General features: G+C 39.4%; 1 protein-coding gene across 3 annotated transcripts in view; it reads right to left on the bottom strand.

The window, feature by feature from the left end:
- The window catches only part of LOC110950450 (nucleolar protein 4-like), a 200,969-nt gene that overhangs the window by 71,169 nt on the left and 109,206 nt on the right, over positions 1–20,594 (bottom strand). For all 3 annotated transcript variants that reach the window (XM_051949499.1, XM_051949498.1, XM_022193018.2), the window contains one exon: positions 16,116–16,269. In XM_051949499.1, coding sequence (XP_051805459.1) covers positions 16,116–16,269 — 154 coding nt within the window. The remainder of the gene's footprint in view (positions 1–16,115; positions 16,270–20,594) is intronic.

The raw sequence follows: 20,594 nt of genomic DNA, 5'->3' as shown, positions 1-20,594 counted from the left end.
ACTGTAAAAGATGCAGAAATGACACCAATTGGTGCAAAAATTACAGTGAATGATGCAAAAATGACACCAAAGGAGCAAAAACGATACTAAAAGGTGTAAAAATGACACTAAGAGATGTAAAAATGACAGTAAAATATGCAAAGATGATATTAAAAGGTGCAGAATGATACCAGTAGATGCAAAATGACACTAAAAGATGCAAAAATCACACTAACGATGTAAAAAAAAATTACATTAAAAGATGCAAACTGATAAGAAAAGATGTATAAATGACACTGAAAGATGCAAATAATTTCAGTAAAAGATGCAAAAGTGGCACTGGGAGGTGCAAAATAATGCTAATAAATGTAAAATGACACCAAAATATGCAAAAATGATACAAAAAGATGAAAAAAATTACATTAAAATGACAGCAAAAGGTGCCAAAATGACATTAAAAGATGCAAAAATGACATAAAAACATGAAGAAATGATCATAAAAGGTGCAAAAATTGACACTGAAAGATGCAAAACTGATATGCAAATGTGCAAAAAATGACATTAAAACATGCAAAAATGACAGCAAAAGGTGCCAAAATGACATTAAAAAATGCAAAAATTACACTAAAAGTTGCAAAATGATACTAATAGATGGCAAATCAGACTAAAAGAAGCAAAAACAATACTAAAACATGCAAAAAGTATAGTAAAAGGGACAAAAATTGACACTGAAAGATGCACAATAACATTAAAAGATGCAAAAATGACACTAAAAGATGCATAAATGATACTAAAAGGTGAAAAAATGACAGAAAAATGTGCAAAAGTGACACTAAAAAGATGCATAAAGGACACAAAAACATGCAGAAATGATAATAAAAGGTGCAAAAATTGACACTGAAAGATGCAAAACTGATATGGAAAGGTGCAAAAAATGACATTAAAACATGCAAAAATGACAGAAAATATGCAAAACAGACACTTTGAGATGCAGACATGATTGATTACTCCTGCAGATATTCCTCCTACACATGGAGGGTCAGTAGAGATGAAGAAGGTTCAGGTAGAGACTCCTGAACAAAGTGTGATGTAACGTGGAGCAGCAGAAGCCTCCTGGTTGTTTTTTTTTCTCTGGTTCCAGTAAAGATGTTTAATCCAGCGTCTCGTTCACAGCCTGACCTCCATCCTTTACCCAGAACCTCTGCCTCCTGCTGGGGGAGGAGGAGGGAGGAGGAGGGAGGAGGAGGAGGGATCAGAGTCACGCTGGGGTTGGTTGGTTTCCTGTCCTACTTTCAGAGCGCGTGGCCCTGCAGCTCTCCACATGTATGTACGGATGCACATACATGTGGAGGAGCGGTTCATCACCTGATCGTCCTCATGGATGCAGACGAACTAACTGCTGAATCACCAGACCTGGACCTCCTCCAGGTGCAGGAAGTGATGCAAACGTTTACAGGAAGAGGATCAACAGGCTAGTATCTGTTAGCCTCAGCGCTAACTCAGAGCGCAGCAAAACAACAACAATAACAATATTTAATGAACATAAGTCAAAGTGTACTCTGAAAAAAAGGAAAAATGAGCAAAGGAAAAATGTAAAAAATGTAAAACTGTAATAGTAAAATGAGCAAAGGAGCCAGAAAAAATACATGAAAAAAATGCAAAATAACTAGAAATAAAATAAAATGCTAATGTCTGTGAAATAATTATAATTCTACCAGATAAAATACAGTAAAACTGAGTACTTTTATTGTCACATATAACACTGTAAAATAATAATAATAGTAATCTATACATGCATAGTGTCTGTAAATATAGATTTTTGATGTGGACAGTATATTTTTTGAATGTCAGCACGTAAATTAATATTTTTTTCAGTTACTCCAAATCTGTGTAAATATTAATTTATGACTGTACATTTTCCCAGTGAGGATCAATAAATAAAAACTAAATATAATTTCTGTAATTTAACAAAACATGGAAAATCTGTAATTGGAAAGTAAAAACCTTTTAAAATATTTTTCAGTTTTTTCTTTGCATTGACAGCAAATGTGTGTAAAAAAAAAAAAACCCTGATAAAACAGAATAAAATTGATTAATGATATTGTTACACATCAGACTGTAAAAAACATATTTGCATCTTTTTTAAAATAATTATTGCATCTTTTAGTGTCTTTTTTTGCACCATTTAATTTAATTTTTGCATAATTTTATCTCATTTGCAGATTTCACTGTAATTTTTTGGAACATTTTAGCGTCATTTTTGCACCTTTTAGTGTCATTTTGCATCTTCTTGCTTATTTTTTAAAACTATTTCTGTCAGATTTGTAACAATGCTATTTTTGCATCTTTTTGAATCATTTTTGCATCTTTTTGCACGTTAGTGTCATTTTTGCACCTTTTATTTTATTTTCTTGCACCATTTTATGTCATTTTGCACTATTTAGTGTAATTTTTTGCACCTTGCAGTGTAATTTTGCACCTGTAAGTGTAATTTTTTTGCACCATTTTATGTCATTTGCACCTTTTAGAGAAGTTTTTTACACCTTTCAGTGTCATTTTCCATCTCTTTGTGGATTTTTTGCATCATTTTGTGTCAGATTTGTAATTTTTTGTGTCATTTTTACAACATTTTTGTCATTTGTGGAATGTTTTACATCTTTTTTTTTTGCATCTTTCCGTGTCATTTATGCATCTTTTGTATCACTTTTGCCACACAAACACCCAAAAGCACAACTTTCCAAAGTACTGTTAACAGTTTTGTTTTGTCCTGAACACTTGGCTTCAGTTGGAGCTCATTAAGCTCCACTTTAGTCTTTGTCATGGTGCCCGTTGCTGCTAGACTCCCAGAATGCTCTCTGCTTTAACATGAACTGTGGTCTGAGTGACGCCTCCTCTGGTCTCTACAGGATTAAACAGGAAGAGGCTCCACCTGTTTCATCAGTTTTCCTCCAGTCCATCCAGTCAGACGCTGCTCATCATAAAGCAGCTCTGATGGAGGATAAAAACATGACACATTTCTCCATCTCATCATGGATCTGCTTCATGCAGCGCCTCAGATAACGTCCTGCAGATCTTCTTCAGCTTTCTGCAGAATAAAAGTGATCCAGAGGAGGAGGAATTCATGAAGGAAATGATGAATTTATTTCCTCCCTGAGCTGCTGCAGTCACAGAACTGAATCATTTTTAATCCTCATTTCGTTCTTCATCGACTGAACCTTCTCATGTCATCGAAACACCAAGAAAAAATACAAGAAACACATAAATCAGTCAATGAATACATACCTTTTTTCTGTATTATATTTTATATATTTTTACCTTATTTCACTTGATTTCATTTTATCTTTTGCAATGTTTTACATCATATTTGGATCTTCCTGTGTCACTTATGCATCTTCTAGTGTCACTTTGTAAATCTTTTTATGCATTTTATGCATCTTTTAGGGCCGTTTTGCATAATTTTTGTCATTTCTGCAGTGGTTTACATAATTTCTGCGTCTTTAAGTGTCAATCTTGCATCATTTCTTGTCATTTCTTCCATGTTTGCATCATATTTGGATATTTCCGTGTCATTTAAGCTTCTTTTAGTGTCATTTTGGAAATGGTTCTACTTATTCTCTGCATCTTTAGTGCATGTTTTGGATGACTTCTTGTCATTTCTGCAATGGTTTACATCATTTTGCACATTTCAGTGTCAGTTTTGTTTCTTTCTGTGTCATTTTCTGCAACATTTTGTTATTTTCTTATATTATTTTCATTCTCTTTGTACTCTAACGTTCTGTGTCGTCTCATTGTTTACTGAACATTCAGCTGCTGGACCTGAAGTTCCCTCTGAGGATGAATAAATTCATCTGAGTCTGCAGATGATGTGTATCAGGGAGGACGCTGAGATCTGCAGGATGAAGACTGATGTGTTTGAGGGAATTGTTCCAGGAGCGTTGGTGTTTCCAGACGGTGTGGAGCTCAGGATGAAATCAGATCAATGCACTGGATCAGCCCACCATTCTGGTTCCATGCTCTCCTGATCCTTCCTGCATGACATCACCTCCCTGTTCACTCTCCTTTCTGAGGATCCAGAGGTTCCAGAGGTTCCCCTGCAGCGTCCTCCCTGATGCACATCTCTGGAGATCATCTTCAGACTCAGACGACGTCATGAATCCTCGGAGGGAAATTCAGTTCCAGCAGCTGGATGTTCAGCAAACAATAAGATGGCAGAGAATACTACTAGATGAAGAGAAGGTCAAATAAAATAACAAAATGTTGTAGAAACGGGACTAAATGCTGCAAAAATAACATTACAGAAATGAGCAGATGTAGGAGGAGTCATTTAATGAGCTCCTGGAGGGTCATTTTTCTTCTTTTTGTGTCATTTTTCTTCTTTGTGTCATTTTTGCATCTTTTTGTGTCATTTTTGCATCTTTTTGGGTAATTTTTCTTTTTTTAGAGTCATTTATTCGACCGTTTCATTTTTCTGTCTTTAAATGTCATTTCTGCAATGCTTTAAGTCATTGTTGCATATTTTAGTGTCAATTATGCAATTTTTTGTCAGATTTTTGAATCTTTTAGTGTCATTTTCACTTCTTTCTGTGTCAGTTTTGCACAGTTTTTTCTCATCTTTGCATCTTTATATGTATTTTTTGCATCTTCTTTTGTTATTTTTGGTTCTTTTAGTGTGATTGTTGCATATTTTAGGGTAATTTTTGCATGTTTTAGTATTTCTGCAACAATTTACATCATTTTTGCATCTTTCTGTGTCACTTTTGCATCATTTTGTCATTTTTGCATGTTTATGGTAATTTTTTACATCATTCTGTGTCATTTATGCATCTTTTAGAATCACTTTTTACATAATTCCTTGTCATTCTGCAACACTCAGTTGTTTGCAAACTGTAGAAAACCTAAAAAGAAGAAAAAAAAACAGCCCAAACCTTGTTAATCTACACAAAAAAAAAAACACAGAATTATTCAGGAATTTAGTTGAATGAGGAAAGCTATATTTCCTCTTCATCTTCCTCCATGAATCAAACAGTTTTGTTTTTTTTAAAAGCCCAAAACCACCCGAATCAAGTCTAAAACCTCAGAAAGTTTCTGCACTTTCTAACCCACAACATGCAGCTTCTCACAAACTCTCCAGACTCCAGAAAGGATCGGATGGAGGACGTGGAGAGCAGCTGGAGACACGCTGCCTCCTGTCAGGTCCATCCTGGAGCTGATCAGATCCACGGTGACAGACCAGAGTCAACGCTGCTTCAGTTCACAGCAGAAACATCCACATGTTCACCTGCTGGAGCTGCACGACGTCTGACTGTCTGATGGGATTCTAGCTGCTGATTATCTAATTCAGCCCCACCAGTATTCCTCCAACCGATCAGACGCAGTGAATCCTGACAGCAGAACACCAGCTCTAAATGTTCATAAATCCAGGATCCAGAGCCTCTAACTCTGCTGTCTGTTGACCTTCATCCCATTCTGCCTCCATGGAGAACAGGAAGCTGCTCATTATCACCATCATTCAGTGTTTTAGGGACTAAACCTTCTCAGCTGTTGTCTACCTCTCCTCTACGTTCCTGCTGCTAAAACATCAAAATAAGATTCAAAAACATCAGTAAAAACAGAGAAACAGGGAGGAAAACGGTCTGCTTGGAGTTCAGAGGGTTTAAACAGCTGCATAGACGACTCGTTCTCCTCAGAGCTTTTCCACCGTTCAGGCGGTGACTCATTTCTGATTTTACCGTAAGTCAAACACTTGAAGCCCGTTTTCTGTAACTTTCAGCACTAATTTGTTCCTGATTGGGTCCTCTGCTGCGGTTCCATCCATCAGTCTAAGCAGCGTTAGAGCTTTCCATCCATCAGTCTGAAGCAGCATTAGAGCTTATTCCCTTCCATCAGTCTGAGGCAGCATTAGAGCTTTTTCCTCCATCAGTCTGAAGGCAGCATTAGAGCTTTTCCTCCATCAGTCTGAAGGCAAGCATTAGAGCGTTTTCCTTCCATTCAGTCTGAAGGCAGCATTTTAGAGCTTTCTCCATCAGTCTGAAGGCAGCGTTAGAGCTTTTCCTCCATCAGTCTGAAGGCAGCATTAGAGCTTTTCTCCATCAGTCTGAAGGCAGCATTAGAGGCTTTTCCTCCATCAGTCTGAAGGAGCATTAGAGCTTTTCCTCCATCAGTCTGAAGGCAGCATTAGAGCTTTTCCTCCATCAGTCTGAAGGCGGCGTTAGAGCTTTCCTCCATCAGTCTGGAAGGAGCATTAGAGCTTTTCCTCCATCCAGTCTGAAGGCAGCGTTAGAGCTTTTCCTCCCATCAGTCTGAAGGCAGCGTTAGAGCTTTTCCTCCATCAGTCTGAAGGCAGCATTAGAGCTTTTCTCCTCAGTTCTGAAGGCAGCATTAGGAGCTTTTCCTCCGATCAGTCTGAAGGCAGCGTTAGAGCTTTTCCTCCATCAGTCTGAAGGCAAGCAGTTATAGAGCATTTTCCTCCATTCAGTCTGAAGGCAGCAATTAGAGGCTTTTCCTCCATCATGTCTGAAGGCCGCGTTGAGCTTTTCCTCCATCAGTCTGAAGGCAGCGTTAGAGCTTTTTCCTCCATCAGTCTGAGGCCAGCATTAGAGCTTTTCCTCCATCAGTCTGCAAGGCAAGCATTAGAGCTTTTCCTCCATCCAGTCTGCACAGGCAGCGGTTCAGAGCTTTGTCTCATCCATTCAGTCTGAGGGCACTGTCATTAGAGCTTTTCCTCCATTCAATCTAGAAGGCAGCGTTTAGAGCTTTTAGCCTCCATCAGTCCCTGAAGCAGCGATTAGAGCTTGTTTATCCTCTCTCATCTATTGTACCGCCTCTTACCGAACCCCTCCTGAAGAATGCCAATGCGTTAGAGCTTTTCCTCCATCTAGCTACTGAAGGGCAGCATTAGATGCTTTTCCGGTCCATCAGTCTGAAGGCACGCATTAGAGCTTTTCCCTCCATCAGTCTGAGGCAGCGTTAGAGCTTTTCCTCCATCAGTCTGAAGGCAGCATTAGAGCTTTTCCTCCATCAGTCTGAAGGCAGCTAGTTTAGAGTTTTCCTCATCAGTCTGAAGGCAGCGTTAGAGCTTTTCCTCAATCAGTCTGAAGGCAGCGTTAGAGCTTTTCCTCCATCAGTCTGAGGGCAGGCATTAGAGCTTTCCTCATCAGTCTGAAGGCAGCGTTAGAGCTTTTCCTCCATCAGTCTGAAGGCAGCATTAGAGCTTTTCCTCCATCAGTCTGAAGGCAGCGTTAGAGCTTTTCCTCCATCAGTCTGAAGGCAGCATTAGAGCTTTTCCTCCATCAGTCTGAAGGCAGCATTAGAGCTTTTCCTCCATCAGTCTGAAGCAGCATTAGAGCTTTTTCCTCCATCAGTCTGAAGCAGCGGTTAGAGCTTTTCTCTCATCAGTCTGACGGCGGAGTTAGAGCTTTTCCTCCATCAGTCTGAAGAGCAGCATTAGAAGCTTTTCCTCCATCCGTCTGAAGCAGCGTTAGAGCTTTTCCTCCATCAGTCTGAAGGCAGCGTTAGAGCTTTTCCTCCATCAGTCTGAAGCAGCATAGAGCTTTTCCTCCATCAGTCTGAAGGCAGCATTAGAGCTTTTCCTCCATCAGTCTGAAGGCAGCGTTAGAGCTTTTCCTCCATCAGTCTGAAGGCAGCGTTAGAGCTTTTCCTCCATCAGTCTGAAGGCAGCATTAGAGCTTTCCTCCATCAGTCTGGAAGGCCAGCGTTAGAGCTTTTCCTCCATCAGTCTGAAGGCAGCGTTAGAGCTTTTCCTCCATCAGTCTGAGGCCAGCATTAGAGCTGTCCTCCATCAGTCTGAAGGCGCATTAGAGCTTTTCCTCCATCAGTCTGAAGCAGCGTTAGAGCTTTTCCTCCATCAGTCTGAAGGCAGCATAGAGGCTTTCCTCCATCCGTCTGAAGCAGCTTAGAGCTTTCCTCACAGCTTGAAGGCAGCGTTAGAGCTTTTCCTCCATCAGTCTGAAGGCAGCATTAGAGCTTTTCCTCCATCAGTCTGAAGGCAGCATTAGAGCTTTTCCTCCATCAGTCTGAATGGCAGCGTTAGAGCTTTTCCTCCATCAGTCTGAAGGCAGCGTTAGAGCTTTTCCTCCATCAGTCTGAAGGCAGCATTAGAGCTTTTCCTCCATCAGTCTGAAGGCAGCGTTAGAGCTTTTCCTCCATCAGTCTGAAGGCAGCGTTAGAGCTTTTCCTCCATCAGTCTGAGGCCAGCATTAGAGCTTTTCCTCCATCAGTCTGAAGGCAGCATTAGAGCTTTTCCTCCATCAGTCTGAAGGCAGCGTTAGAGCTTTTCCTCCATCAGTCTGAGGGCAGCGTTAGAGCTTTTCCTCCATCAGTCTGAAGGCAGCGTTAGAGCTTTTCCTCCATCAGTCTGAAGGCAGCATTTAGAGCTTTTCCTCCATCAGTCTGAAGGCAGCGTTAGAGCTTTCCTCCATCAGTCTGAAGCAGCATTAGAGCTTTTCCTCCATCAGTCTGAAGGCAGCATTAGAGCTTTTCCTCCATCAGTCTGAAGGCAGCGTTAGAGCTTTTCCTCCATCAGTCTGAAGGCAGCATTAGAGCTTTTCCTCCATCAGTCTGAAGGCAGCGTTAGAGCTTTTCCTCCATCAGTCTGAAGGCAGCATTAGAGCTTTTCCTCCATCAGTCTGAAGGCAGCGTTAGAGCTTTTCCTCCATCAGTCTGAGGGCAGCATTTAGAGCTTTTCCTCCATCAGTCTGAAGGCAGCGTTAGAGCTTTTCCTCCATCAGTCTGAAGGCAGCATTAGAGCTTTTCCTCCCATCAGTCTGAAGGCAGCGTAGAGCTTTTCCTCCATCAGTCTGAAGGGCAGCATTAGAGCTTTTCCTCATCAGTCTGAAGCAGCATTAGAGCTTTTCCTCCATCAGTCTGAAGGCAGCATTAGAGCTTTTCTCCATCAGTCTGAAGGCAGCGTTAGAGCTTTTCCTCCATCAGTCTGAAGGCGGCGTTAGAGCTTTTCCTCCATCAGTCTGAAGGCAGCATTAGAGCTTTCCTCCATCCGTCTGAAGGCAGCGTTAGAGCTTTTCCTCCATCAGTCTGAAGCAGCGTTAGAGCTTTTCCTCCATCAGTCTGAAGGCAGCATTAGAGCTTTTCCTCCATCAGTCTGAAGGCAGCATTAGAGCTTTTCCTCCATCAGTCTGAAGCAGCGTTAGAGCTTTTCCTCCATCAGTCTGAAGGCAGCGTTAGAGCTTTTCCTCCATCAGTCTGAAGGCAGCGTTAGAGCTTTTCCTCCATCAGTCTGAAGGCAGCATTAGAGCTTTTCCTCCATCAGTCTGAAGGCAGCGTTAGAGCTTTTCCTCCATCAGTCTGAAGGCAGCATTAGAGCTTTTCCTCCATCAGTCTGAAGCAGCGTTAGAGCTTTTCCTCCTTCAGTCTGAGGGCAGCATTAGAGCTTTTCCTCCATCAGTCTGAAGGCAGCATTAGAGCTTTTCCTCCATCAGTCTGAAGGCAGCGTTAGAGCTTTTCCTCCATCAGTCTGAAGGCAGCGTTAGAGCTTTTCCTCCATCAGTCTGAAGGCAGCGTTAGAGCTTTTCCTCCATCAGTCTGAAGGCAGCGTTAGAAGCTTTTCCTCCATCAGTCTGAAGGCAGCATTAGAGCTTTTCCTCCATCAGTCTGAAGGCAGCGTTAGAGCTTTTCCTCCATCGTCTGAGGGCAGCATTAGAGCTTTTCCTCCATCAGTCTGAAGGCAGCATTAGAAGCTTTTCCTCCATCAGTCTGAAGGCAGCGTTAGAGCTTTTCCTCCATCAGTCTGAAGGGCAGCGTTAGAGCTTTTCCTCCATCAGTCTGAAGGCAGCATTAGAGCTTTTCCTCCATCAGTCTGAAGGCAGCGTAAGAGCTTTTTCCTCCATCAGTCTGAAGGCAGCATTAGAGGCTTTTCCTACATCAGTCTGAAGGCAGCATTAGAGCTTTTCCTCCATCAGTCTGAAGGCAGCGTTAGAGCTTTCCTCCATCAGTCTGAAGGCAGCGTTAGAGCTTTTCCTCCATCAGTCTGAAGGCAGCGTTAGAGCTTTTCCTCCATCAGTCTGAAGGCAGCGTTAGAGCTTTTCCTCCATCAGTCTGAAGGCAGCCTTAGAGCTTTTCCTCCATCAGTCTGAAGGCAGCATTAGAGCTTTTCCTCCATCAGTCTGAAGGCAGCGTTAGAGCTTTTCCTCCATCAGTCTGAAGGCAGCATTAGAGCTTTTCCTCATCAGTCTGAAGGCAGCATTAGAGCTTTTCCTCCATCAGTCTGAAGGCAGCATTAGAGCTTTCCTCCATCAGTCTGAAGGCAGCATTAGAGCTTTTCCTCCATCAGTCTGAAGGCAGCATTAGAGCTTTCCTCCATCAGTCTGAAGCAGCATTAGAGCTTTTCCTCCATCAGTCTGAAGGCAGCATTAGAGCTTTCCTCCATCAGTCTGAAGGCAGCGTTAGAGCTTTTCCTCCATCAGTCTGAAGGCAGCATTAGAGCTTTTCCTCCATCAGTCTTGAAGGCAGCATTAGAGCTTTTCCTCCATCAGTCTGAAGGCAGCATTAGAGCTTTTCCTCCATCAGTCTGAAGGCAGCGTTAGAGCTTTTCCTCCTCAGCTGTCAGTTAGGTTGAGTGCAGAGGGAAAGCAGAAAGGTGAGGTGCTGGTCAGGAGCTCTGAAGACTCACTTAGACCATCTGCTGAGCAGCATTTAGGCAGCTTTTTGTCATTTCTGCTTCTTTTCACGTCATTTGTTTTTTTTCTTAGTGCCAGTTTTGCATCATTTCTTGCCATTTCTGCAATGTTTGAAGTCGTTTTTCCAACATTTTCTGCATTTTTGTGGCAGTTTTCTTTTTGTGAAATTTTCGCATCTTTTGGTGTAATTTTTGCATCTTTTAGAGACATTTTTGCAGATTTTACAACATTTTTGCAAAATTTTGTAACATTTTTTCATCTTTCAATGTCATTTTACATCTTTTTGAGACATTTTCTAAAATTTTTCTGGCATTGTTGCACCTTTTAGTAAAATTTCTGCATCTTTTAGTAACATTTTTGCATCTTTTTTGTGGCATTTTTGCATCTTTCAGTAATTTTTTGCATCTTTTAGTAACATTTTTGCATCTTCTACAACATTTTTGCAAACTTTTGTGACATTTTGACATCATTTAGCATCATTTTGCATCTTTTCGTGTCATTTTTGCATCTTTTTGTGGCACTTTTTGCATCTTTAGTAACATTTTTGCATCTTTTAGTGACATTTTTGCATCTTTTAGTAACTTTTTTGCATCTTCTACAACATTTTTGCAAACTTTTGTGACATTTTGACATCATTTAGAATCATTTTGCATCTTTTCGTGCCATTTTTAAATCATTTCGTGTCACTGCTGAAACTAAACTTTCATCTAAATGTGACCAGACTTTTAATTCCTCCGGCCACAGCTTTCCATCCGTCAGTCTGAAGGCAGCGTTAGAGCTTTTCCTCCTTGGCTGTCAGGGTAAGTGGAGTGCAGAGGGAAAGCAGAAAGGCGAGGTGCTGGTCTCATTCAGACCATCTGCTGACAGCCTGCCGGAGTGGAAAACACCCACCTGGTATTAAGTGTGGAGCATCAAGCAGCAGCTCTGAGCTCGCTGTCAGAGCCGCTGAGCTCCCCACGCCGCTAAACTCTCCTCCATAAAAGCTGGAAACAGAAAGTCTCATAGCAACGCAGAGCGACGTCCTTCCAGCAGAGTGGCAGCGTAATTACAAAGCAGAGCTGAAATTAAACTTTCACTCCAGTTTCTGTACGTTCAGACAGCAGGAATCTGAGCTCCACTTCACAGGAAGCTGCAATAAATAAAGAGTTAGCTGCAGAAACGCTGTCTGGTTTCACACTTTCTCACTGATAAATGGTGCAATTTGGCATATTTTAGTGTCATTTTTGCACCTTTTTATATCATTTAGTGTCTTTTAGTGCCATTTATCTGAAGTTTTGTTCCATTTTTGTATCTTTTCATGTGATTTCTGCAGTGCTTTATGTCATTTTTGCAATATTTGGTTATTTTTGCACATTTTTTCTTGTGGCTTTTTTATCATTTAGTGCCATTTTTGCATCTTTTACGGTAACCTTTCTTCTTTTAGTGTCATTTATGTGATGTTTTGTTCCATTTTTGTATCATTTAGTGTCATTTTGGCATTTTTTTATGGTAATATTTCTTCTTTTAATGACATTTATGTGACGTTTTGTTCCATTTTTTGTATCTTTAATGTCATTTCTGCAGTGCTTTATGTCATTTTTGCAACATTTTGTTATTTTTGCACATTTTTTCTCGTGGCTTTGTATCTTTTAGTGTCTTTTTTGCAAAAATTTGTGTCATTTTTGTGTCTTTTGTGTCATCTTTGCATCTTTTAGTGTTGTTTATGCAACTTTGTATGTAATTTTTGGTTCTATTAATGCCATTTTGCACATTTTTGTCTAATTTTTGCATTTTTGTGTGTCATTTTTGGTTCTTTGAGTGTCATTTTTGCATCTTTTCGGGTAATTTTTCTTCTTTAGTGTCATTTATGCGACCGTTTCATTTTTGTGTCTTTAAATGTCATTTCTGCAGTGCTTTAAGTCATTGTTGCATATTTTAGTGTCAATTATGCAATTTTTTGTCAGATTTTTGTATCTTTTAGTGTCATTTTGGCTTCTTTCTGTGTCAGTTTTGCACATTTTTTTTCATTTCTGCATCTTTTGTGTATTTTTTTTGCATCTTCTTATGTCATTTTAGTTCTTTTTTCATTTTTAGTTCTTTTAGTGTGACTTTTGCACATTTTAGGGTAAATTTTTGCATGTTTTAGGATGATTTCTGCAACAATTTTCATCATTTTTGCATCTTTATGGCAATTTTTACATCATTTTGTGTCATTTATGCATCTTTTAGTGTCACTTTTGCATAATTCCTTGTCATTCTGCAACACTCAGTTTGCAAACTGTAGAAAACCAAAAAAGAAGGAAAAAACAAAACAGCAAAACCTTGTGCATCTATACAAAAACAAAACAAAACACACAATTCTTCAGGAATTTAGTCGAATGAGGAAAGCTATATTTCCTCTTCCTCCATGAATCAAACTGTTTTTTTTTTTTTTTTAAATCAAGTCTGAAACCCCAGAAAGTTTCGGAGGCGGTTTTTCTTCACTGTGGCTCATTTTTCTCTGTGATCTAAACTCGTCTTTTTGAGTCCAAACAGCGTACAAACACTGACTCAGATCATTTTTAGCAGTGTGTTACAGGTCTAACGAACAACCAGGTGCTTCAGACCAAAGCTGTCATAATAAACAGAATAATAATCACATTTCCGGTGTTATTTCAGAGACACGGCTGAGCAGAAATGTGTGAATTATTCTGGAGGGAATCTGCAGAATTTCACAGCATCTAATAAACAAATCAGCCCGTCTGATCAGCTCCATTAAGAACAATTAGGTTTTCTGTAAAACACCGAGGCTGGATGTTTAAACGTGTAAACGAGGAAGCAGCTCATTAAACATCGGATGAATGTAGAACATCTGGCTGAAATCTGAAGTCCTGCAGCTCGATGGAAGAAGAGAGAACTCATCTCTGGACTTTTACATCTTCCTTCTTTATTTTGTGTGTTTTTTAAATCATTTTTGTCTCATTCTTCTGTTTTCTATCACCTTGTGTCAAATTTTAGCATCTTTTAGGGCCTTTTTTGGCATTTTCTCGGGCAATTTATGTGATTTTTTTTCATTTTTGGAATCTTTTAGGGTAATTTTGCATCTTTTTGAGTCATTTTCCATCTTTTTGTATCATTTTTGCAACTTTTAGGATCATTTTTTCATAGTGTCATTTTTGCATCTTTAACGTCATTTTTGCACCTTTTGTAGTCATTTTTGCATCTTTTAGTGTAATTTTAGCATCTTTCCGTTTCATTTTTGCATCATTTCTTGTCATTTTAGTGTCTTCTATTGTCAGTTTTGCATCTTTTAGTGTCATTTTTCATCTTTTAGGGTATTTTTTCATTTTTGTGTCATTTCTGCATCTTTTAGATCATTTTTGCACCTTTTGAGTAATTTTTGCACTTTTTGTCATTTTTGAACCTTTTTGAGTCATTATTGCAAAGTTTTGTGTCATTTTTACATCTTTTAGTGCCATTTTTTACATCATTCAGGGGAATTTTTTGTTTCTTTCTTTGTCATTTTTGCATCTTTAATGTCACTGCTGAAATTAAACTTTCATCTGAATATGAGATTTTTTTTTTCAGTAGATTAGATGTTTTGGTATTTAAAAAAAAAAAAGATAACACACCTTTAAAACCTACTGCTGAGTTTACAGAGGGTCAAAGTTACGGTTAAAGATGTTTGGTAGGAAAAAGTTCGTCTCTTTCATTCATCCTGCAGCAGCATCGAGGAGAAGCAGCCCCACATAAAAGGAGGAAGTGATGGAGATCCTGCTTCGTTTCTGACTCTCAGCAGCTCAAAGCCCAGAAATCAGCGACTCAGCGCTCAGATGTCCAGGCAGCGAACGCACCGTCCGCTAATTACAGCGTTAAGAAACGATACGAGCAGCTTCAAAGAGAAACGAAGGATCCCTGAGCGCCGGAGACGGACAGGAAGGAAGGAAGGAAACAAAGGAGAATCCTAACGAAGGAGCCAGAGGGAGGAAATCTTTCCACAGTAAAACCAATTTATTCCCAAAGTTTCCTCAAAGATCAAACAGAAAACCAACGCGTGCAGAGCTTCAATCTAACTCTGCGTCACCTTCAAATGCTTCCCCCCACATCCCAGGAAACGAAGCTGGAAACTACAGAAAAGCAGCAGAAAAAGCAGCAAATAAAACTACTGCGGATCCATCCAGGTGTCAACCACCGCAAACTAATTTAATAAAACACAACAACGGGCCTGAAGATTCATGAAAATGCTAAAAAAAAAAAAAAAAAAAAAAAAGGCAAAATTTGTACCATTTATCACCCAGAAACCATTAAAACACACAATTATTGGATTTTCATGTTTCTGGAAGTAAAAATTCAACAAATTCTAAAGAAAAATGTCCAAATTTAAGCTGCAAATTATGACATTAAATCAAAAATCACTTTAAAATCATTTTTGGACAAATTTCAGGTACATTATTGCCTCTTTTCTCTTACTTTTTTGTCTTGTTGCTTGTTTTGTGCCTCATTTTGGTCATTTTATGTCTCACTTCTGTCATTTTGTGTCTAATTTTGTCTTTTGCATCTTGTGTTGGTCATTTTGTCTTGTTGGTGTGTTTCTGTGGAGACACTGCCGGCAGTTAAACCTGAAAACTCTGAATTTTCCACACATGACCGTTGGTGGTAGCCGAATCAGTCACAGTTTATCAGCTGGAACCAAGAGTTTAGGGCTGCAACTAATGACGCGTGGACTAATCGTCTGAGCGCGATACGTCATCAAAAGCAGAAGTGAGCGCGCAATGCAACAGAAATCACCGTCTGACCGGAGCGCGGAACACGGACGGACATTGGAGCGGCATATATTATGTATGAATGGACATCTGTGATCTATCGTAAACACGGATGTCAGCATTTACTATCCAGCTGTATCTAAACACGGACATCCACGCTGCATCGTGCATACATAATATATGCACGATGAAGAAATTGTTTTTGCTTCATGTAGAGTTAAGCAGTTTTTTAAAATTAAATATCACCGATTTACAATAAGATTACAATAAGACACACATGGTATGTTCAGGATTCACAGGAAAGCTAAAAATCTGACGTATTTTTCAGGTTTTATTCTTTCTGACTCTGCTAAATGGTGTAATTTTTGAAATTTTTTTTTAATGCTTTTGGAGTCTGAGTTTCAGGGATTTTTAAAAATGCACCTTTTTCCAACATCAAGCACAAGTTTGGAGGCAAACGTCTCACATCTACTTCTGGTGTTCACAGGTTTGTAGAGCTGCTGTGTCTGATAAAAAAAAATGATGCCAAGGACCCAGAACAAAGCAAAACCAAGCAGGAGAGGAACCGAGCTCAGGAGAAAGAAAGAACAAACCAGACCATGCTCTGTCTGGATGAGATTCCTCTTAGATTTCAGTAAAGTAGTAAAAACAAAACCTTCCCAACACAGCTTTCCTCCATAAATCACCACCAGAATCCAGCAGAAAACCAACATTTGTCCTCCAGGCAGCAGAAAGCCTCCAAAGCAGCAGCGTGTTGTCTTACCGTCGTCCTCCTTGCCGTGGGCGTTGGGCGGACTGTGCTGCATCCTCTCTCCTCGGCTCGCTGGGCTCAGGTCGGACGCTGCTCCCAGATCAGCTGATAGCCATGTGGGCTCGCTCATCTCTGCCTCCTCCTCGCTGCTCAGTGAACTGTCATCCTGAAGAGACACAAAAAACTCTGTTTGGTCCAAAAACAACTTTTTCTGACACGTTTGTGGCGCATGAGCCTCTAAAAGTCTGCAGAGCTTCTCTAAGGATGGAACAGACATGGAGAAGCAGCGTTTTCTGAAACATCCTGAGCTTCCTGCTCTCCCTGTAATGATTTAAGTTCATAATGAAAATTCTTTGATTTATCCATCTCATGTCTATAGTAACACCAACATTTTCTGCCTGTAAAGCTGAAAATCCATCTAAACACTTATTATTAACCACATTTCCGTGTATTTACAGCCGCATTAAATCATTTGTAATCTCATTATTCAGTGTTTTGTCCAGTCAGAGAAGCCTCAACTCCAGTTTAACATCACAGCAAGCATTAAAATGGAAGGAAAACAGCAGAAAATGCCAAAAAAATTACAAAAAATGGCAGGAAAAACGGCAGAAATCAGTGGGAAAACTTCAGAAAATGATAAGAAAACTGCAGAAAACAGTGGAAAAACAACAGAAAATGGCAGAAACCGGCAGGAAAACATTACAAAAGTGCGGGAAAATTTGAGAAAATGGCGGGAAAACTGCAAAAACCGACAGGACAATAGTAGAAACGGCGGGAAAACAGCAGAAAATGGCAAGAAAACCGCAGAAAATGGGAATAAAACTGCAGAAACAGACAGAAAGAGTGGAAAAAAGCATGAAAACTGCAGAAAATTGTGATAAAACTGCAGAAGCTGACAAGAAAAGAGTTAAAAACGGTGGGAAAACTGCAGAAAACCGCAAAAAAACTGAAGGAAACTGCAGAAAAAATACAGAAAATGTTGAGAAAACTGCAGAAGCCGACAGGAAAGAGTTTAAAATAAACGGCGGGAAATTGACAGGAATATTGGAAAATAACAGAAAACAGTGGGAAAGAAAATCAAAGACAAGAAGCTGCTCAGAGTTCAGCAGCTGTAGGAATCGACATCATGCCGACAGGAACTCTTCCTCTGTTTAGTACAAAAAACATGAAAACACAACTCTCCCTGCAGGAAACTAGTTTTTCTTTGACACCGAAGCGTTTCCAAAAAGCTGCGAGAGTTTAGAACAAATCTTTCAAACTGAGCCGCAGGTGGACTGACAGAAACAAGGAGTAGATTCTCTGGAGCCTCAAAAAGGAGAATTTTAGAAGCTAACAGCAGGACAGACGTGAAGAACTTTCAGGTTTTATGTTGCAGCACAAATAAAACCGACAGATTTCTGCAGCCGACACACAAACAGCAAACTGTCATCAACATACTGAAGCAAAACTCAGCTTCAGAACCACAAAAACATCAATGTGAGACCTTAAGACTGCCCGATTACAAAGTGCTGATCACGATTAGAACACGATTATTTATCATGTTTATTCATTCATTTTGATTTACTTTGCACTGTCTGGCAAACAAAAGCAAAAACATGAATAAAAATGCTCCCAAAATCCTGACTTACATGCAAATAAAAAGTGAAATCTTAAATCATACAGGAAGCACTTCATTTGTACGATTTGTCAAAAATACAGATTTTCGGGTGCAAAAAACCCCAAAACATTAGGTATACATGTAAATTATTAAATTTTTCAATGACTTCACTAGACAATATCTGTAATTTATGAAAACGGCGCAACAACGGCGGGGAAATTGCAGAAAATGACAGAAAATGGCGGGTAAGCTGCGGAAAATGGCAGGAAAACTGCAGAAACTGGTCGGAAAACAGCAGAAAATGTTCAGAAAACGGTAATGCTAGCTACATGATTTTACACAGGGAAGCTTCTAGTTGTGCTAAAAACATCACAGCACGACAAAAACACGCCTCTGAAGTGTCTGAGGAGAGCTGGGATGTCTGTAACGCCTTCTGAACACGTAAACAAAATCATGAACAAACTAAAACAGAAACCTCCTGAACAAACCCACCAATATTTTCTGCTTATTTTGGACCCATGTCATGTTTCCTCTGAGCAGAAAAAACGATGCATAATTCAACAGAACACGTCTGACGTGTGAAAAAACTAACAAGAGCTGCTCCGCAACAAGAAATACACTTAATAAAGTGTTAGAAACCCACATTTACATGCAAAACTGCAGAAACCAACAGTAAAACAGGAGAAAATGGCTTAAAAATGGCAGGAAAACTGAAGAAAAAGTGGGAAAATGACAGAAAATGGCGGGAAAACTGCAGAAACCCACAGAAAAACAGCAGGAAAATTGCAGAAACCGGTAGGGAAACAGTGGGAAATGGCGAGAAAACTGTGGAAAACTGTGGAAAACTGCAGAAATTGTGCAGAAAACGGCTGGAAAACAATGGAAAATGGCTGAAAAATGCAGAAAATGATGGAAAAATTGCAGAAGACGAAGGGAAGACACTAATGCTAGCTACATGGCTGTGCACAGAGAAGCTTCTAGTCACGCTGTAAACATTGATGCACGACAAAAACACGCCTCTGAAGCGCCTGAGGAGAGCTGGGATGTCTGTAAGGCCTCCTGAACACGTAAACAGTCATGAAGGAGCAAAAACAGAAACCTCCTGAAGAAACCCGCCAACGTTTTCTGCTTATTTTGCACATGTCATGTTTCCTCTGAGCAGAAAAACGATGCATAATTCAACAGAACACGTCTGACGTGGATAAAAACTAACGAGAGCTGCTCTGCTACAAGAAATACCCGTAATAAAGTGTCAGAAACACACATTTACATGCAGATACGAGTATTTTCTGACACACAGACGTGATCGCTGCTCTGATTTCTGCCTTTAATCGTCGTGTGTTCGACTGTAAACGTTGCTGCAGCAGATTTCTGCAGAATCCGAGGCCTGAAGTGGCGTTAAAGAACGGCAGGATCAAAGTTTAGCAGAAGTCTGAGAGGTCAGGAGGTTTGGGCCAAAGGGCGGGGAGATAAAGCTAATCTGTCCTCCTGAACACTTCCAGCTTTAAAGTAAGAAGCTTGTTTCCAGAGAGGTGAAGCGTGTGGAGCAGAAAGCACGAATCAGTCAGCTGATTGAGCACAAGAAACGAGCTTTGACCGACCGGATGGACACAAAAACATGATAGAAATAAATAGAAAATCTGTCAGGAAAAAATATAGTGGACTACTGTAGCACGTAAAAACTGCAAAAAAAAAAAGAAAATAAATGTGTAAATATCTGCAAAATAATACTTTTTAAATTCTGCAAAAAAAATTATTTATGGTCACAGATTGAAAAAAAAATAGTTGCTAAACTACAGATATTTTTATTATGTACAGTTTTAGCCTGATTTTTTTTTTTGCAATTTCATAAATAAAATAATAAATAGTAGTATAATTAAACTAATTAAATTAAATAATTTATTGTAAAATTAGAAATTTTAACACATTTTAAATAAAAAAAACATTTTGCTGTATTTTTCAATATATTTGAATTTTTTATATTTATTTTAATTATTAAAATAAAATATTTATCTGTAAAATAACAGCAAATATCCATAAAACACTCATTTAGTTGATTTAAAGTAAAATACTGACATTTTCCAAGTAAATATTGTAAAAGAACAAGTTATGTATAGAAAAATACAAATTTTTGATGTAGACATTATTTTTTTGCAAAAGTAATTAATATTAAAGTACTGCATTTTTAAATTAATCTTGTGTTTTTATTTATATAAATACAGTTATGTGTATTTATTTATACATTTTTTAATTTTACTGAGGGATACTGTAGACCGTAGACAACACCCAAATAGTACAGAAAATGTCGGGAAAACATCAGAAAATGACATGAAACATCAGAAAATGACAGTTAAACACTAATGCTAGCTATGCGGTTGTGCACAGAGAAGTTTCCAGTCGTACAAAAAACACTGATGCATGACAAAAACACGTCTGAGGAGAGCTGGGATGTCTGCAATGCTTCCTGAACACGTAAACAGAGTCATGAAGGAGCAAAAACAGAAACCTCCTGTGATGAATGAGTGAGACTTTATCTGGTTCTTTGGTCGTTTATTGAACCTTCACACAGGATACTGTGGGCCGTAGCCAATGTCAAAAATTACAGAAAATGACACGAAAAGCTGCACAAACTGGCAGGAAAACAGTAGAATATGGCAGAAAAAACTGAGGAAAATGGCAGGAAAACAGTAAAAATGATGAGAAAACAGCAAAATGGCGGGAAAATGTCAGAAAATGGCGGGAAAACAGTAGAAAAACACAGGGAAACAGTAAACAGCAGGAAAACCACAGAAAATGGCTGGGAAACTGCAGAAATTGGCAGTAAAACTGTAACAAATGGCAGGACAACAGTAGTAAATGACAAGAAAACAGCAAAAAATGGCGGGAAAACTGCA

Source organism: Acanthochromis polyacanthus, chromosome 6 (genome assembly GCF_021347895.1).
Source record: "Acanthochromis polyacanthus isolate Apoly-LR-REF ecotype Palm Island chromosome 6, KAUST_Apoly_ChrSc, whole genome shotgun sequence".
Classification (NCBI taxonomy): domain Eukaryota; kingdom Metazoa; phylum Chordata; class Actinopteri; family Pomacentridae; genus Acanthochromis; species Acanthochromis polyacanthus.
This window is presented reverse-complemented; position numbering and strand designations above follow the sequence as displayed.